This window comes from Tigriopus californicus, chromosome 2 (genome assembly GCF_007210705.1).
Source record: "Tigriopus californicus strain San Diego chromosome 2, Tcal_SD_v2.1, whole genome shotgun sequence".
Lineage (NCBI taxonomy): Eukaryota > Metazoa > Arthropoda > Copepoda > Harpacticoida > Harpacticidae > Tigriopus > Tigriopus californicus.
This window is the reverse complement of record NC_081441.1, coordinates 2002144-2021351: the sequence shown is the minus strand read 5'-3', so window position 1 is coordinate 2021351 and position 19208 is coordinate 2002144. Positions and strand designations below refer to the sequence as shown.

The 19208-nt window shown below is 40.3% G+C and overlaps 1 protein-coding gene across 2 annotated transcripts; it reads left to right on the top strand.

The window, feature by feature from the left end:
• The first annotated feature begins 5703 nt into the window (after positions 1-5703).
• On the top strand, positions 5704-13827 carry LOC131893001 (oxysterol-binding protein 1-like). Of its 2 annotated transcripts, XM_059242904.1 has the most exons (3): positions 5713-5820; positions 8532-8742; positions 10842-13827. In XM_059242904.1, the coding sequence occupies exon 3, from the start codon at positions 10952-10954 to the stop codon at positions 12599-12601; it is 1650 nt and encodes a 549-aa protein (XP_059098887.1). In that variant the 5' UTR covers positions 5713-5820; positions 8532-8742; positions 10842-10951; the 3' UTR covers positions 12602-13827. The 2 variants fall into 2 exon arrangements, with proteins under 2 accessions (XP_059098886.1, XP_059098887.1); XM_059242903.1 differs by lacking the exon at positions 8532-8742 and having other exon boundaries at positions 5704-5820.
• The last annotated feature ends 5381 nt before the right edge of the window (positions 13828-19208 follow it).

Sequence of the window (19208 nt, the reverse complement as noted above, 5' to 3'; positions counted from 1 at the left end):
GATAAGCTTTTTTGACCACCGTGGTGAGACGGGTGAGACGAGACGAGAGGAGACGACCGTGTCCAAGAATCCAGCTCTTAACGACGTTCGCCGGATCGATTCCAAGCTTGAGAACGCATCATGATGTCATATGTTTTTTTCCTCTTGTTTATTTCATAGTGTTGCTGTTCAAACTCTTTATTCTCGAGGGGGAGATGGAGAGATGCCATGAATAATAAATGTTAATTGCACGATGACCCAATTGCTCTCTTCAATACGAATGTTTGACGGAGAAAAGGAAAATCAATTTAGATATTCTGAAAACGGAACTTATTGGAAAATAACGAACTCTTGCATCTCCCTAGACCGTTCGATACGTTATCACTCGTGACGATCATGCAAGGATGTGATCAAGTATAATCGATGGTAAACTAGCAAGGGTAGTATATGGGCGAGTCATTTCTTGGGTGGAATTTTTGAACGGTCAATGCACACTATCATTCAAAAGTTTTGTCATAGTTCTATTTGACCAATGTGTATGTTCCACCTCACCTGGCCAGAAATGAGCAAATCCTATCCGGACTTGTTTCTGTGTTTTTTTTTCGATTTGCACTTTCACCTCTTGCCCTTAAAAGTCTTGGCTAATGAATTATGACCGTTTCATTTGTCAATAATAAGATTCAGAGACGATGTCTTATTTTTTGGTTCCGAAGTCACGAGATCTTTGTTTGTATCAAGCGGTGACGTCAGGGAGGTGAAGCCTAACAGGTGTTGCGCAAGAAGTAAAGGTTTTAGAGGTTTTATGACAGATGCACCATGAACTTTAACCACTGTTCCCACAGGACTTAGGTACCATAAGGCAGGCATTCTGTGTTTAAGTATTGATAATTTGTACTCGTAGCCATTATCTTCAGGTCTGGCAATGACAGTTTTGTGGCCTACTCATGTACTATAGTAGTAGTTGTTCATGCGTGACTTTTATTGTTTCATCTTGAATTCTTATGTCATCTTCTTACTCTTGTTCAGTTTTTGAGAATATATATGTTTTTGTTATGGGTTGATGGTCGAACTTTGCTGTCGCTCAATTAATAAATTTGATCTGCACTGCTCACCACCTTTCTACCAGCATCCGAATTTGAACTAAAGCACTTCAATTGTGAGTGTATGGCCATGATTAGAGACAGCCAAAATACGTAATTATCTGTATTATGTTCTAAAGGAGATTTATTTGAATACAATGCACATCCATGTTTTTGCACATTTCATGCAAATTGTGGCTTTGGAAAGAGGCAAAAAATCCTCCATATTTTTACAGCAAATTAAGAAAGCGGACGCATCAGAGTGGTGTGATAGGCAGTGGAAACAAGGCAAGAATATTCCTCATCATGGATGGTGTGACTTCAAATTATTCAATGGGGTACCCCCACGTGGTTTCGTGAGGGCAAATTTTGTCAAACGGACTTTCAGAGCCCGATTTTGGTACTTTAGTAACGTGATTGCAAAAACGTGGCTTTACGTTGGATGGATGGTTTTGATGCACGCCTCAACAGTTTTCATGAAACCCCACCTTTATTACTTTCAATATAACAAGACCAAGCCAAACCAGCCACAGGCTAAAAGGAACCGAGGGGTCAATAACTTGTTCCTTGATTATAGACAATTATTTTGTTTAAAGCTGAATATGGCATGTTCAGTTTCATACATGTGTACATGCACAAGAGCCATACAATTAAGCCCTGTGGACTTATGAAAAGGGTTTTGTTCACCTGGTTCCTAAGACAAAGGTCTATAGATATATTTGCTCATGTAGCATTGGTCAATGATTTTTGATAAGCTATCAACTGTTCTAAGTTTGTGAAATGAGTAAAACTTCATTCAAGTTAATTCACAAATGTGAAAATGGTGCTTGTCACATTTTACAACATCTCATAGAAATTTCAGCTTGGCCTGTTTCACTCATTTAATATTGGTCTTACATAGTTTCATTTTCTTTGCACTCCTAGTGCCCTGTATTAAAAGAGTGCAACAGGGAGGTCAGAGCACCATTGCAGTTAATTTTGAACCTTCAATTCTGTTCCAAAACATTGAGTTTACATGGATCCCGGATCAAAACCAAACACATTTTTGTAAATATTTGTGCTTTAAGAGTTAGTTCTAAGGTTTAAGTTACTTTTCAGGCATCCTTATCTGCAATCACAGCAACACCAGATTCAAACTAGGTATTTTTCAAATAGAAATATAGAAAGTGGCTCAACAACTGGCATTTGCAACATTAAAAGTACGTTAAAGGGTGCCTGAAGGGTAGCTAAAGCCGTATATGACAAGTAGAATCAGAGAATATTATGTAAATGCGTTTGATTTGGATCTGGGGCCCAGTTAAACTTAGTGTTTTTGTGAAAGAATTAAAATCAAATTCCTATAGTGCGCTGATCTCACTTTTGTTCTCTTCTAGATTCAGAGCCCTACTCAATCCATTCCTATCTAATCAAAAAACGAGACGCATGTAAGGCAAGGGTAAAAAAAGTCCGTGATGTTCTTTGGATGAATCATGGTGTTGAGGATGGCAGTGATGATTCCGTAACGCAATGCTCCAAATTGATAATCATGCAACTAAAGTACCAAAATCGGACTCTGAAAGTCCGTTTGACAAATTTTGAGATGCCATGTGTACCCAGTTGCATCAATTACGAGTATCAGATAGTTTCGTGAATGCACATTTTGAAATGCCACTGGGTAAACTTTAGTACTGCCGCATTTCAAAATTTGCGCTCACGAAACCCCATTGGAAGTTAACATTTTAAGGGGGGAGATGCGGTAGTTTAGTGGTTGGTGCAATTCCAATGTAAGAGAAAATTGATTTTCAATTTGCTGCCGGTATGTCTCCCTCCTCTAATCAACCCTATCACACACATAAAAAATGTGACAATGTCAGTAATAGTTGCTCCCAAGGTGGATCATTGATAATTTGTTGTTTTGATTGTCAAAGCTCATAGACGCAATCAAATTATAATGCAATGGCATTCAGCTGTACCTAAGTGAATGAAATGTGCATTGTTCTGTTTACATGCCATTTGTCCTTTTTTTACTCTACAGCAATTTATTGATTATTTGCTCTTTTTGACTACCTTGTAAGTGCATTTACTTTTGAGCATATGGTTATGCATATTTTACCCTGGCCTTACATTTTTCCAACTACAGCTTGATGTTCATTTGCAGTGTTTTGCTCAAGATGGATTCAATGTGTGTGTCAAGATCTCCAAAGGAATGTACGCGTACATTGTTGTGAGATATTTCATATCAGTTCGGTGTCTTTGGTGTTTGATCCCTAATCCTTTAAATTGTGTGGATCAACGACCAACAGAAAAGAGCTGTTCTTTATCACCTTTGGTTTGATATTGACGCAATCTGTTTGAATGATTTTTAAGAATTAAAAGCTTACACTAAGTCTCCAAAGTCGTAAAATATGCAAAATATACTGGCAACGCGGTTGATTGTAGGAATGGCTCCGGTTAAATTGATTTCAAGCAACTCTATGATAAGGTTGATTTCGGGGCAGGGACATCTTATACTTACATAATTGTACATGTATCTGAGCTCTAATCTGGATTTGTCTCTCGATATCGTTGATGGCTTGTATTAACGACCAACGACAGGAACAAGTGAGGCATCAATTTACATTTCAACCGTGAGTTGTTGCGGAAGTTTTGATTCAAATCCATGAGAATCGACGAGACAACAAACATTTTGAACAGAGTTAGTTTATCAGGAGTGTTCAAACTTCCGCTGTAAAGCTTGAAGCCTTTCAAGTACGTACGTACAAGGCCATGAATCCAATTCGAGGAAAGTTGAAGTAGAGATTCCACTTCATATTGAAAAGCACCAACCGATACTTTGCAGACAACAAGGGCCATTTGAGGCCATCATTCGCCACATATGTACAAACAGCTTAGAGTGTACTGAACACTGGTTTTGCTTTCTGAGATGAAAGTGCCATTGTCAGACTTGATTCTTGTTTCCTTTGCCTGTACGTAGGTGGAGATGGCATCAAACAGTTTTGTTAAGAAAGTTTAGAGAGGAGAATGAAATTGGGGATGTCTCTCTCTGACTCCGCTGGTGCCAAAATGTACTCCTTATATGAACAAATGGCCAAAAAACTGGAGACAAACAGTTACCATCGAAAGCGGTGTGGCACAAATGTGAATCTGGCGCTCCAATGGGCCTTTTGAAGAGCCATTGAATGGCGCATCTCGAGTCTTGCTTGAAATTCGTATGGACGTGTCTTCAGAGAGAGTGAGGAGAATGATGTGCATATATCAACATTGCCAAGATAAGGACCCAATCTACCTTGAAGCAATATGATCTCCACACTAGATCATATCTGGAATGAGGAAAATCATCTCTGAGTTATTTTGTTGTTGGTGTAATGAATCTAAATAGTCAAATTTAATGGTACTTTTGCCATTTATTGGATACTTCGTGAAATATATGATGAACCAAAGTGATGTCTGCTGATTAGTAGACCTCGAAAAAAAGTTAAAACCTAATGAAAACTTGAAAACTTTGTGACCAAAAAAAAAATTTCCCATGTCTTCACTTTTTAGCTATTTTTCCCACCCTCTCGACTCTTTTCCACCTTTTTTCCTTACTATTCTTCACAAATTCGGACTTTTTTTGCCCCTTATTGTCATTTGAGTCCTTACCTGCTTCCTTATTCATTTGTTGATCCTTGTTTGGGACCTTCTCTTTTCTTTTTTTCTGTGCAACATGATCAGATGAAGGATTAAATCCTCAGTCAGAATCATTAAGTGCCTTTTTGGTGTGGGTTTTCACCTGCTTCACTAACCGCTGCAAAGAATGCTATCCCCGATAAAATTAAATTGAAAGATTATGATTTGTCTAGGTGTTGCTGCTTAATGTGCATGCAATTTTTGGTCTACCATCTAGCTTAGCACTGAAATTATATGCACAGAATGCCCTTTTTGAAACTGTACTATATTGGACTGATAAGCGGAGAGTTAGACCAGCCTCCACCCAACTAAAATGTACCTAGATACAATGCTTAGATTTCAGTTGCCTTTTTCATGAAAATTGTGTCCATCATACACTATCAGTCATTGAGTGGCCAATAAGGGCGAGTGCTAGCAAGATAGCACACCCATTACCAATGGTGATTAATGGTTCTTTAACAAACCAACTTCATATTTCTACCACCATTGCGCAGTCCAGAGCCACCTCGACCAAAGCCCGCTTATTGCACCAACCTAAATTGCGACTCAAACAACTTAAGAGCTGAGAGAAACCTCGATTTCACTATGCTTTTATTCGGCTTAGTGTAGTGTGTTTGAAATTTGAAGGTCTTTAAGTATGAAGTTTTCACTTTCATTCGTAGAGTATGCAAGTACAGTTAGTTAGCCCATGGAAATTGGTTTTTTTATGTGTTGTTGGGTGTTCATTATCTATGCTTGTATTCAAAACTCGTCCATAACTTTTGTATTCCATTTGAGCAATTGCTAAGTTTATGAACGGGCTTGTTGACGGGATTTTCTTTATCAAATCCATTTTCAACTGGAATATTTGTAGGTGCGGAGCAGCTTTCATAGGTCGACCGTAAGTTTATCTATGAATTCTTCTAAAGAATCCAGCAGTTCAACTAGCCTACAATCATTATCGTTGCTATCGCCGAGTATGAGCTTTAAATAAAGGCCCCATGCTAGAAGGTATTCCAGTGGCAAGGAAGTGGAAGTGGAAGGTCTTCTTCGCCTATAACGATCCCAACACCCAAGTGCTCCTAAAGCCATCACTAAATTTCCAACTTCAAATTCGACTTTGACATCATTTTTTGTGAGTATACAAATCAACTAAGTACAAATTCTAATGTTTGATTTGGCTGGTTTTTGGGTGAAAGCACTGATTGTTATATCGGGACTGAACCTTGAGTCGGGTTCGTTACGCTCAAAGGGAAAATATCTCGTCCCATAATCCTGATCCTACTCTGCTAAAGACCTTTCAAAGTAGTTTGAATACCCTTTGTAGTTTTAACAGATGTATCCAAGAACATTTTTGGATTTTTCTAGCTCGCAAATCTTAAGTATCAGATTTAGTTTCATTGGCTAAATGACTTCCAGCTCACATAAAAAACTTACATGCCAAGAAGCATTTGAAAAAAAACTCAGAAAAACTAAAAACATATTCAAGAAAATATTTCAAATAAGACATTATCTGGTAAGCCGCTGCTTAGTTATAAGGGATTTAATGGTCTGGTTTTCATCCTTTTAGCCCTAAAATGCCCCGGTTATACCTCAACTTAAACTCCCGGAGTATTAATCCCAACTTTGATATCACAAAAGCAAAAAATTGTTCTTTTTTTCCAGCATATCTCAAAATAGTTGAAAATGTTATACCATGTCACATAAAAGACACTAAAAGTGTAATTTTCGAAAATGCGTTTTACAATCATCGGAAGTACCCTTATTAGTAACGGATTCATTTAAATTTTGAAGACAATGAGTACATTTCAGGCAATCTTATACATTTGGGCTCCTCTTAAACATTCTGTTGAAACGGAAACGACGTACACTTTCCATATTTCAAAAATTATTTTTCTCCCTTCAACACGTGTTATCAAATACGCCCCTAAATGCCATTGAGGTAGAAAAAGGGAGCAAAATTGTATCTCGAATTGAATACAGAGGGATTCGGATAGTTGGAAGGTAGTAGCAAGAAATTGTTTCATTATTCATTGTTCATTGTTCATTTTTGCATTTAATTCTTTGTTCAAAATTTATGGCTTTCTAATGGAAAAGAAGCCTCATTAAGTTGATCTTAATCAGCTTATTTTTCAGACCTGCGATTTGCAACAAGTCTTATGATGTCCTTCATACTGACAAATGAATCTAGTCAACAAGAGCTATTTTATATGCACATTGCTTTAAGTTGTTGAGTAAATCCGTAATACTTTGATCAACTGAGGTTGTCGATATTGCATTCTTTACAATATTTTTCGACCAGCCACAATTCTGAGAGTTGTATGTGACAAAATGTTATCCAAAGCGGCATAGCTGACCGACCTTGGAGATTGAGGAACAACAATAAGCTAGTTGATATTTCCATCCAAACATGGCGTTCAAGAATTATAAATTATTAGGATTGATATGTATTTAAGTGCAAGTTTGAGAGAATTTTTTTGTTCTGTTAATTCTACATAAACCACGTAAAACTAGAAGAAAAAGAACAAAGAGTACGACTTAGAAGCCCCACCTAAATAAATTTGTTCCGACTATTCTGTTTAAGTAAAGAGGATGTACGTTTAGCTCTGGGGTTTGACCTCATGAAACCAGTAGAGGACACGTTTACTCCTTGCACCAGTGGAGTAAATTCTTCCCTCGTGCATGATGCCCCATAGACTGCTCGGCTACACTAGCTCCTCAATAAGTTCACCTTACTTTCGGGCAACATCATTAAGGAACACGCCCCTCCCCCTGCCGAATTATCGTAATTTCTATACACCTTGAAAAGAAAATACATCTAATTCCGAATCCACGAATCTTACCACTTTTGGCTTTCACGGTCTGTTAGTATTGTTTTCTTGAATCTGCTATCCTTAGGGAGCAGATTTTTGCCTCGTCCATGCTGCCTCCTAGGCTGATCAGAATTTTACACAACCGTAATATCTCGTGACAAAGATAATCTCAGTTCATTAACCGAAAAAGAGTGAGGTCAGAGCGTAGCAAATGTTTTGCAGAACAATTTTGTTAAGAAAATTATTTTTTTCAAGTTTCCTGAAAGCAATAGTAAGTCAATTCGTCTCAAATTGACCATCCACCTCATGACCATTTACCCCATAAATCATGAAAACAAACACGTCAAGATGTGCCTGAATTTTTAAGGACAAGTTCATTACTCAAACAAAACTGAGTTCCAGCATTTGAAATAGAGTATGTTAAAAAATTGCAATGATTAAAGAGCTATTTAAGATGGATGGAATACATCAGCAGGTGGTTTGTAATATGTCTGTAATCTTTTTCATACCTGCGAGTACTTTTTTTCAAATGTGCTTGATTGCATGATCGTTCGAGCCGTAAAGAAGAAGAGCGAGTAATAAAGTAAGGAGAGATGTATTTGACTTGATGGTGGAACGTAAAGTGATTGAACATAGGGTAATTGACATTTGTCACACCTAACACCTTTACTTACGATAAGGTTTCAATTAGAGTCGTGTGCAAAATCCACAACATCATCCCAGGCGACATCATTGCACCTTAACGTAATCGAGGTAATTCCGACACCTCTGGAGGTCAGCCTGAACCGAGGCTTGTTCCTTGCGTTTCAGCTAAGCTCAAGTGTTTCCACCACATGGATGAAAATTGCAGATTGAGCCCCATCAAAACTCCGTCAACGTTTCGTTCTTACAAAGCGGTCAGACTACATGCTCAAATCCGTTTTATTAAGTGTGCCAGAGGAGAGTAATTGCTTGACATAGAGTCGTATTAGGGGTTCTACTCAGAATTTGGCCGCGCCGTCAACGATTCAAATTTGTACCACATTTTTCTTAGGTATCTTGACTATGAATGGAACATTTCGACACCCAGCAACAGCTGAGACGAAAACATGCGATCGCAGCGCCCTTCATTGATCTATTGATGGTGTTATCTATGGTTCCTTCGTAGAATCCTTGAAAGATTGGCTCATGTCTTGGGCTACTTGAGCGTATTGGGCCATCAGCTCTTGGTTAGGTTTGCCGGCCATGATGAACAAGAGAAAAAGGTGAGAGTGGGACTCACGTTGGAGCAAAAGCGGGAAGGGCTTACAATACATAGATGTTGCGACTCTGCTGAACAACCGGATAATGAGTCTGAAAGGAGCGAAAATGCAGGAACAGTACGCAAATTTTTCGTAAGCTGATTGCAATTGCTTTTCCTTTCCTGCGACAGATTCTCCATTGGAATATCGTTAGATTTACAGGTTTACACTATTAATTACTAGATTACAAACACAAAACCTCTATTTTCATTCGATATGTATGATTAACATGATTAGTTGGAACATGAACCGCTGGAGTATGGACGGGGATGGTAAGGTTGAAAATTAGAAACTTCAATTCATGTCAATGAATTAAATTCTTCGTCAAATAAGGCTGGCCCCAGATCCCTGCGATTGCGTATTTCAAATGTCAGCTCAATCAAACGACTGGGTCAGAAGTTATGCCCTCTCAAAGTGCAGTACATAACAGAGCACAGAATGAATGACTTAGCCCTCTTTTGGTAATCAATTACCACAAGAGGGCTAGTTCGTGCATTCATTGAAGGGCTTTGTAGTGCCTTTTGAGACGGCATAACTTTTGATCCAGTCGCTCGATCGAGCTAAAAATTGAAATGAGTAATTGTTGTAGCCTGGGATCATTCTCATTTGAAGAAGAACATAATGCTTTAACTCAATCGCGAAAAGCTAATTCCCAAACCAAGCGTCCCCGTCCATATTCCAATTGTTCATGGATGGAACAAGGACGGCTCTACCCACATCAATCATAATGTTCTTCGAAGAAATGAAGAAAGCCTACAAACCATGAGTTTAGCCTTGATACATATTGAATTCATATGAATGATGGGTGTGAACTTCATGTAGTTTGGTCTTTTATTATCAAATGCTTTACAAAAAGTCCATTGAATTACATCTTTTTTGATGTATCAGATACATTTCTGCATTGGTCAACCTAGATCACGGTCGCTATGTATTGCTCGAATCAAATTCAACGAGAAAAAGACATGGGACTTAGTGAAACGTGAGACCGGCTAAGAAATGAATAGTGTTGACATGGATAGAGTAAGTCGTAGCCTGCTGTGTATTCAGGAGGAGCATAGTACATTATGTACAAAGACATGTTCGGAAATTCGAGACCGCCTTTCAAAAGAAATGATGCTAAGATTTGAAGCACCCATCAAATTGATGATAGCCCTTAGCTTCTAAAACACTTTTGAACCTTCTTGGCCGTTGAAATTGGCTAGTTTTTTTGCATATTAATTTTAAAGCCAGCATTTGAATTTGCCACCAAAATCTGCTTTGACCGAGTCGAAGTGTCTACCAGAGATATAAAAATGTCTACGAGGAGATTGATTTCGGGCAAACGCTTCAGCGACGGTAATTTGTGGCAAGACGGCCTTAAGGACTCGACCCGAATTTTGTTTTAATTCTTCAAGTATGCCATAAATAAATGGCATTGGGTAAAAAAAAAAAAACAAATAAATTTGGGTTCAAATAATCCCCATAAATACCCTGATGGTAAAAAGGGAGGAATTATACGTTTTAGAACAGTGTAGTACATACATTGGCCATTTTACAATATTTCTGGTTACTTTATATATTATACACCCACTTTGATAACAACATATGACAGCGTGATGAAAATAACATTAATGGTCAATGTTATTGATCTGAATACCAAGGTTTTAACAAAACTCAAGCCTTTTTACCTAGAGAAGAACTAGTACGCATTGCCCTTTCCTTTCATTGTCTGTCCGGAGCGCACTGTCCATCTCCATGTCTGGGGAACTCCTTGGTTGGTACCACAACATCAAAGTTTTTTCATCGCCAGACGCATTCATAATTGCCAGATTTTTTTAAAAACTTTGTGGAGACAAATCTTTGTCGCCAATTTCTGAAAAGCAACCCTCCCTCCCAATTGGTAGGGAAAAAAGAAAGCGAAACTATTCATTTTGGTAATGGAATAATGGAAAATTAAAAAAAAAATCATGAGTGGGCGAGAGATCCCTTCATCTGTTGAGTTTTCTATAGTAGTGGAGGTTACTGTACAGTACAGTATGCACAGATACAAAAGCACTCATTTATTTTGAATGATTGTTTTCTAGGTTTCACTTGATTCAATCTACTCCAGAAGAAGATAACTTCACATTTGATTCTGCAGTATTGGATTTGTACAGTCTGACATCAGTGAATCAAGTTTTTGTTGTTGATAACAATGAGCATCCAAACAAAGATTCTGAAGCAAGGATGGCTCAAAAAGTGGACCAACTACTTTAAGGGCTACTGTTATCGTTGGTTTGTACTAACCAATGATGCACTTGGTTACCGTTATTATCAAGAGGAAGATGCAACTGGTTCCACCAAGTTTCAGGATTATTTGCCATTGGAAGAACTTGCCATCCCTCCTTCTGACCATCAAACTAAATTCATCGCCAACAATGAAACAGAAAACAAAACATTCTACTTTAAAGCCACATCCCATGAAGAGAGACTTCAATGGATAACCGCTATAAATGAGGCCCAAGTTTCAAAAGAACAGCGAGCCTTTAAATCCAAATATCAAGAATCCACCAATTCAGATACCAATGAAAGGTGCTCCATTGAAGATTCCCAAGAGCGCAGTTGCACTTATACCAATGAAAACACACAGCTCAGTACTGAAAGTGTCCTTCCCGCCAAAACTTTAAAGCCTCCACTCTCAAGGGAAAAAAAACACAGACAAAGGAGGCAGTGCATTCCACCTAAACCCCAAAACAATGGTTTCTCAATGTGGTTTCTTACATTGGGCAACTTGCCTCTTTCTTTCTTCGAGCCATTGTCCATGATTCAACGAGTGACTGAACAGTTTGAAAACAGTGCCATTCTGGATCGGGCTAGTCAAGCAGCTGACTCTTGTGAGCAACTGGCTCTCGTGGCTGCCTTTACTGTGTCTGGTTATCGTTCCTCAGCTATTCGTTCGCACTCGCCGTTTACCCCCCTGTTAGGGGAGACTTTTGAATGTGATCGCGAGGACCTGGGATTTCGATGCATCAGTGAACAGGTGTCTCAAAACCCCCCCACATTGGCCCAATTTGCTGAGAGCACCAATGGCCTTTGGACGTACTGGCAGGACTTCTCTTATTCGCACAAATATGGCTTATCCACACTAAAGGTTGAACCTCATGGCATCTCCCATTTGATTTTTAAGGGTTCAGGAAATCATTACACATGGCATAAGGTGAAGACTGTAGTAAGCAATCTGTTGAGTTCAGAGCGAAAAGTGGATCATGTTGGCGATGTCTCAATTTTCAATCAAACCAACGGCGAAACCTGTCATTTGAAATTTGTCTGCGATTCGTCCGCAACAGGTATCGACAAAAGAGTGACAGGAGATGTGATCAATCGGGGGAAAATTGTGCAATGGCGCCTTAGTGGAAAGTGGGACTCGGAAATAGAAGGCTTTAAAATGATCAGCACTACCAATGCCAAGAAAAATGACAATCAGAAATGCAGTCCCTCGATCAGATTATGGCAGGCCACGGCGATTGCTCCTGAAGCCAAAACATACTACAATTTTTCAGCGTTTGCTTGTGAATTGAATGAGATGGAAGAAGACATTGCACCCACTGATTCAAGACAACGCCCTGATCAACGTCGTTTGGAAGAGGGCTTTTTTGACCAGGCCACTCGTGAAAAGACTCGACTTGAAAAGAAATCAAATTCTACAACCACTGAAAGAGAAAAATCACAAAAGAAGTATACACCAGTGTGGTTTAAGGAAGAGGGAGATAAGTTCAATGAGGGCTTAAAGACCTTTGTCTACAAGGGTGGCTATTGGGAGTCCAAGAAGAACCAGAATTGGTCAATGTGCCCTAACATTTTTTAATCAATGTACTGCATGTCCCAGATGTAGGGTTGCATTTTTCAACTTATCTTGAATTGCCTATAGATTTTAAATGATTTGAAAAAACTCATTATTTTACCATAATGAAATGTTTTAATGGTCAATACCGTTACTTCGTTTCAAATACACCACCCTTTGGGCAATGCACCGCTCTACATGGGAACAGAACGTGGAGTAGATTCTCTTCAGGGTAAATGGGAACAAGTTTTTCCACTCACTTATGCTCAACGGACGTCTTCAGTGCGTCAACGTTGCCGTGGTAGACGGAACAGGCGGTTGACTCCACGACGCTCCACACATAGAAATCCAGAGGATTTGAATTTGGCGAGTTTGGTTCCCAAACTTCTTTTGACCAGAATACATTGGATCCCAATTGGTTAGAAATGTACTTCTGGACGCCTTTGCTAGTATGGGCTGGGGCTTCATCTGGGGTCCAGATCCAATTTCCATAGATTGCATTAAGTGATGGGCACATATTTTGGACAATAATTGCTTGTATTTAATGGAATCCATACTACCTTTGCTCCACTATGGTGGGAAGGCCTCTTCATCGGAGCCAATGACACCCAACATCATAGCTCCGACAGGGTGCATAGTTTTACTAGAGACGTATTGGGCTGGAACCCAGCTCTAAACTCGACAACAGGCTGATCTCTGGGCTAGCCCGGAGCTCAGCCCAGCTCAAACTGTTGAAACATATTTGGCCCAGACCACCTCGAGCTGGGTTTAGACTCTGGCTCAGTTCAGCTCGAAAGGTCGAGTTATATGTCAGCCCAGCTCATGTTCTCGAGCTGGGTGTAGGCTCTGGCTCAGCCCAGCTCGAAATCGTCGATCTGTGATACAACTCAACTCGAAACCGACAAGCTATGATACAACCCAGCTCGAAATCGACGAGGCCATGCCTCAGCCCTGACCGAACTCGACGGAGCTCAACTGTGGCCCACATCAGTTTGACAACTTTTGTCTTTAACTGAAAGACAAGCCGAGGAAATATTATGCATGCCAATGAATGGTCTGTTGCATACTCCATCTTTCCTTATATAGTACGAGAGTTTGGTGAAACAATAAACAATAAAACCTTGATAAAAGAAAGGTCACAAATCTTTTTTTAAATGACTCGCAAACACTTCAAAGTGAGTGTAGCTTGGGTTTATTTGAATATTTCTAAATGCTATTAGTAATTACTGACGTTTGAACACTTTTTATTCTTGATCTTTTTGGTCCAAGGTAAGCGTAGAACCCACATGCGGTGGGTTATTCAGTGGGCTTTCCTTCGGGTTTATCATGCATCATCAATTGTGTTTGTCAGGTAAAGTAAAAGCGTAAAGTAAAAATTGAAGCCCATACGTGCACAAAAAGGAATTTCAGTAAATGAATCAAATTTAGTTTTCGCTCTTTAGCAATAGACCACAAACCTTCAAAGAGATACATTTATCAAGAAGATTAAAAACGAGCAAAGACTGGTTTGAATCGAAATGTCTTGTCTGCGCATAAAGATATATTTTGGAGGAGGATTAAAAAGTCGGTACGGCAAAAACATGCCATGTACCTCCTTTTTTTCAAAAACTTTACGCGAACTCGGTACTGAAACGTTGAACGAGTTGTGAAAGCATATCAAATTCAAATTATTAAGCGCTCAAGGGAGGGAAGCAAAAAGTCTCAATTATGTCAATAGTACATACACATCATTGGCGTGAATTTACTCGAGAGGTTATCATGTCGTCTATTTTTTTTTCGTTGAATGGTACCATCGTCTAAAAGGAACTCTATGTTTTGCCTTTGATTGCACTTTTTAAACACCTAGTTTGGATTAAGACAATTTCGTGGTGCTACCTGACACGAGAACTAGAAACTAGATTGGCCAATAGGTCTATTGGTTTTTCCAGCTCAGACATAGCTCAGCCCAGACATGTGTCGGGTCAACTCGATCATGAGCCAGCTCAGACATGGGCTGGCTCGGATTTGGCCCAGCTCAGACTTGACTCGAAATATGTACCCGATCAACCCAGCTCAGCTCGAAGCCTGTTTTTTTGGCCCAGCCCAGCTCGTGAGCTGGAAACTGCCAACCCAGCTCAGCTCGAAATGAGCCACCATCCTCTTAGCTCAGCCCAGCCCGAAAATTCTTGGCTCATTACATCTCTAAGTTTTACTAACATATTTAACGCCTGGATTGACCTCCTCGGGGTTCTTAGCGATAAAGCGGGTGCTCCTGGTGTTGGGTGTAGCATCAACCGTGAAGATATTTTCATCGGAAAAGATGAGGATCTTGTTGCCCTTCCTTTTTAGTTTGTTCAGGATATTTTTTGTATCCGTCAAGCCTTGTCTGGCGTTGCAGCTCCGCGAGGCCTTGGACTTTCATGCAAGCCCGACTCCTCATACCTAGATCTTGCCTTAAAATGGTCGAAACTGTAGTGCTTGGTGCACCAGTGTCCTTAGCAATGCGCCGGATGTTGTTGCGAGGATTTTGATCAATGCAGTGCTTGACAGCATTGATATTGGTCGGCGTCCTTGCTGATCTTGATCTTCCAGGCTTTTTCTGTTACTAAAGTCTCCAGAAGGTAAATAAAAGATCATCATCTTATGCACGGTCTTCCTGATGACATCAAATCTCTTTGAAATGTCGTTGACCTTGTCACCAGTCTCAATGTGCGCAGCAATTTTTTAACCTAACTCTTCTATTGCTTTGGATCTCTTGAACCCGATGTCTTATCTAGGCTTCCAATACAGCAATTGGACGCTCAAACTCTCTTGAATTTGTCGCAATAAACACAGTAACCAAAGGCGGCGAGAAATTAGAAATATTTCAAGTTGAAAACATGTAACCGTCTGTATGATAATCAATCTATGTGGTCATTAACCATCTATGACCACGAGTCGTATGTTGTGCTCTCGGAGAATAAAGAGTTGAAGATCGAACATGGCGCAGTTGGCAGGCCCAGATTTTTCAGAGGAGTGATTTTGTGTAGTACTTTTGAGAAAATTTCTCGGCCTATGCCTACAAGTGTAGCAACATCAGGAATTCTTCCTCTAACATCATGCCTGACAATAAACTTCCATCCCCAGTGCCTGATCAAACATCGGTTAGCAATTCTCTTGCGCAAAGTGCACAATCAAGCCATTGAGCGTATCGAGGACATCTCACCCATTCTATCAGTTCGGTAAAGGATTTTTTGTCCAACCTTCCAAAGAACCCATCGGATGCAGATCGTTATAGGGAGCAAGCTGCATATTTCATGAAGAAGCTCCAGGCGTCTCACGAAAAGTTGAGGAGAGTTTCCTCAATTTAGCTCCGCATCTTCAGTTGGCTGACCTTGATCGTTCGGAGTCCACTTTGGCAAGTATCTCGTCGGATGTTGACTCACTTTTGGTACCTTTACGTGAACTAATGACTCGTTCCGACAATGGTGGAGCCCAATCATCACCAAGACAAAATCACCGATCATTCCGTATCAACAAGGCCCTACGTCCTGACAAATTAATGAGCACCGCAACTCTAGCTGAATTTAGATCGTGGAAAGAGTGCTACGACCTCTATTTTTCGTCAAATCAGATGGAAAATTTTCCACTTGCAGAACAATAAGGCTATCTGAAAGCATCTTTAGAATTAAAACTCCAGCAATACCTTAGTCTTGAAATCAATGAGTCATCACCAATCCAAGGAGAACATGGGTGCTTATCCGTCCTAAAGGATTATTTCCTTCGCAGTGTACCCTTAATAACGAGACGTTTTCACTTTTTCCAATGCAATCAACGAACAGGAGAACCATTCTCCGATTGGTACTTGCATTTGCAATTGGAGGGAAACGAGGCTGAGCTGGACTCATTATCCATTGACGACATTTATGCCTTGCGAATTATCACAGGAACTTCCGACGTAAGGCTCCGCGAAGAACTGCTCCGGAGAAAAAAATCTTTGAAAGAAGAATTTTATAGGATTGCTCCTACTTGGGAATCTGCGGCTAAAGTTCAGAAGACACTATCCAATACTTCAGATGTCTCTATCTAAAGGGTGCAAAAGCAAGAGAAGGAGAAAATTCGTTCACAATCGAAGAACTAGAAGAGATCAGCATCTACAAAAAAATGCCCATGGTGCGGATATAAAACTAGGCATCCCCGTGACGAATGTTACGCAAAAAATCTCACGTGTCACAAATGTGACAAAATTGGACACGTTGCACCTGTTTGTTTGAACAATTCGAACATCAACAATACTTGTAGGTCCAGGTCCATGAACCACTACAGGTCACACAAGTGATTCCCTAATTCAAAAGCTGATTCTCCTCAACGTTCAGATCATGATGATCAAGTTGAAATAGCCTCGTTGGTCATCAAAATTAACGCTATCCATTCAAACCCGACCCCACTTGTGGAAGTGCGGGTGATTCCAAATAAAGGAACCCCATTTACAATCAACGCCTTGCCTGACACCAGAGCAACGGAACCGATCATCTCCCAGGATTTAGTTAAGCGCAACAATATTCCTATAGACTCTTCGAGAGTATGTGGGATAACGGCTGCAAACTCAACTTCAATGAAATGTATTGGATCCGTGCACCTCAATATTCATCTTCAAGACAGAAGAACTCAAATTGAAGCTTTCGTTACACCTGCAATTCAAAACGCATTGATTCTGGCTTGGCACAACCTCGTCAGTTTAAGTGTCATACCGCATACTTTGCCAAATCCACCGATTACCTCTATATTTCAGGTTGACTCTATTTCTAAAGATTTATCTGACTCACTTCAAGCTCTTTTTGCACATTTCAATGGCGTATTTAACAATGGAGACGAACTTCCAGCAATGCATGGGCCCCCGATGAAAATTCATCTCTGTCGAAAAACCTCAATCCGACCCACTAAGATTCTCACTTCACACCCAATTCCATTGGCGTACTTTGGAAAAGCGGAGTCTGAGATTCTTAAACAAGTTCAGTCCGGAATCATTGAACACGTTTCTTGGCCAACGGAATGGACCAGCCCATCAATGTTTCTCCCCAAAGCAAATGGGAAAGACATTCGAATGGTAACTGATTTCACATCATTGAACAAATACGTTCGAAGGCCAGTCCACCCATTCCAAACACCTAATGAAATCGCCTCATTGATCCCTCCTGATTCAAAAATTTTCCTCGTTCTTGACCCAAAAAGGGATATTGGCATATTCCCTTGGATAAGGACTCCCGCGACTTAACCATCTTCCTCACCCCGTTTGGCCGATTCCGCTACTGCAGAGCACATATGGGTTTAAACGCCAGTGGCGACGAATATTGCCAAAGAGGAGATCGTGCTCTTCAAGGTCTTCGGGGAGTGCGGAAAATTGTTGATGATATTTTGATCTTTGGCCCCGATTTCCAGACTTTCACCCATCGTGTAAAGGAAGTATTGGAGCGTTGCCAAGAACATGGGATTACTCTTTCCAAGGAGAAAATACAATTAGGAGCAGAGGTTAAGTTCGCTGGACTTATCATCAATTCCAAAGGAGTGAAACCTGATCCAGGAAAGTGCCGGGCAATCGCCGAATTTCCAAGCCCAAAATCCATTACCGACTTGCGTTCTTTTATGGGCCTCGCGAATCAACTTGGGAATTTTATTCCCAATTTGGCCCATTCTTTGGAACCTCTTCGTCCATTACTCAGCCCCAAAGTTAATTTCATTTGGCTACCTGAACATGAATCCGCCTTCGGACGAGCCAAGAAAATTTTGTGCGACCCTTCTGGATCCTTACTTGCTCATTTCGATTCCAACCTTCCAACAACCCTTTTGACTGATGCCTCAAGACTCAAAGGGCTCGGTTTCGCTCTTCTTCAAACTGATCATCGGGCACATCTCGACTCATTCAGTGTGGATCTCGTGGACTTCTTCCCGCAGAAACTCGTTATGCGGTGTGTGAATTAGAGGCCTTGGCAATTAAGTGGGCAATCACAAAATGTCGGATATATCTTATAAGGATTAATTTCAAAGTGATAACTGATCACCGACCTTTGCTTGGAATTTTCAATTCCACCAACATTTGTGCGATTTCCAATCCTCGGATCCAACGAATGATCAGTGCAATTGCGGATTACACATTCGATCTTGAATGGGTCCCCAGAAAACGCCACATGATTGCGGACGCGTTGTCTCGAGCCCCTCTTTTTGATCCACCAGAATCAGATGATGTCGCCATTACGGATATTCAACAAATTTCCGCATCTCCTCCCCTGCCCGGCCTGATTAAATTTTCAACCATAAGTGAAGTGGCCAAAACCGATCCAAATTATTGTGCTGTTGTTCAAGCTCTACAAAATGGGTTAGGTAAAAAAGAACTTCCACTTGGTCATCCTGCCCGACTTTATTCAAATGTCTGGGACGAATTGTTGCTTGACAATGAATTTCAAGTTCTCCTATATCATCAACGAGTTGTAGTTCCTCAGGAACTTTGAAGGCAAACCCTTCAGAGCCTTCACATGCAACATCAAGGTATAACAAAAACCCGGGAACTTGCTCGACAATTATATTATTGGCCGGGACTCATGAACGCTATTTCCTCTCTAATCTCGAACTGTCCGGAGTGCCTACACCTTCTTCCAAGCCAACCAAGAGAGCCTAT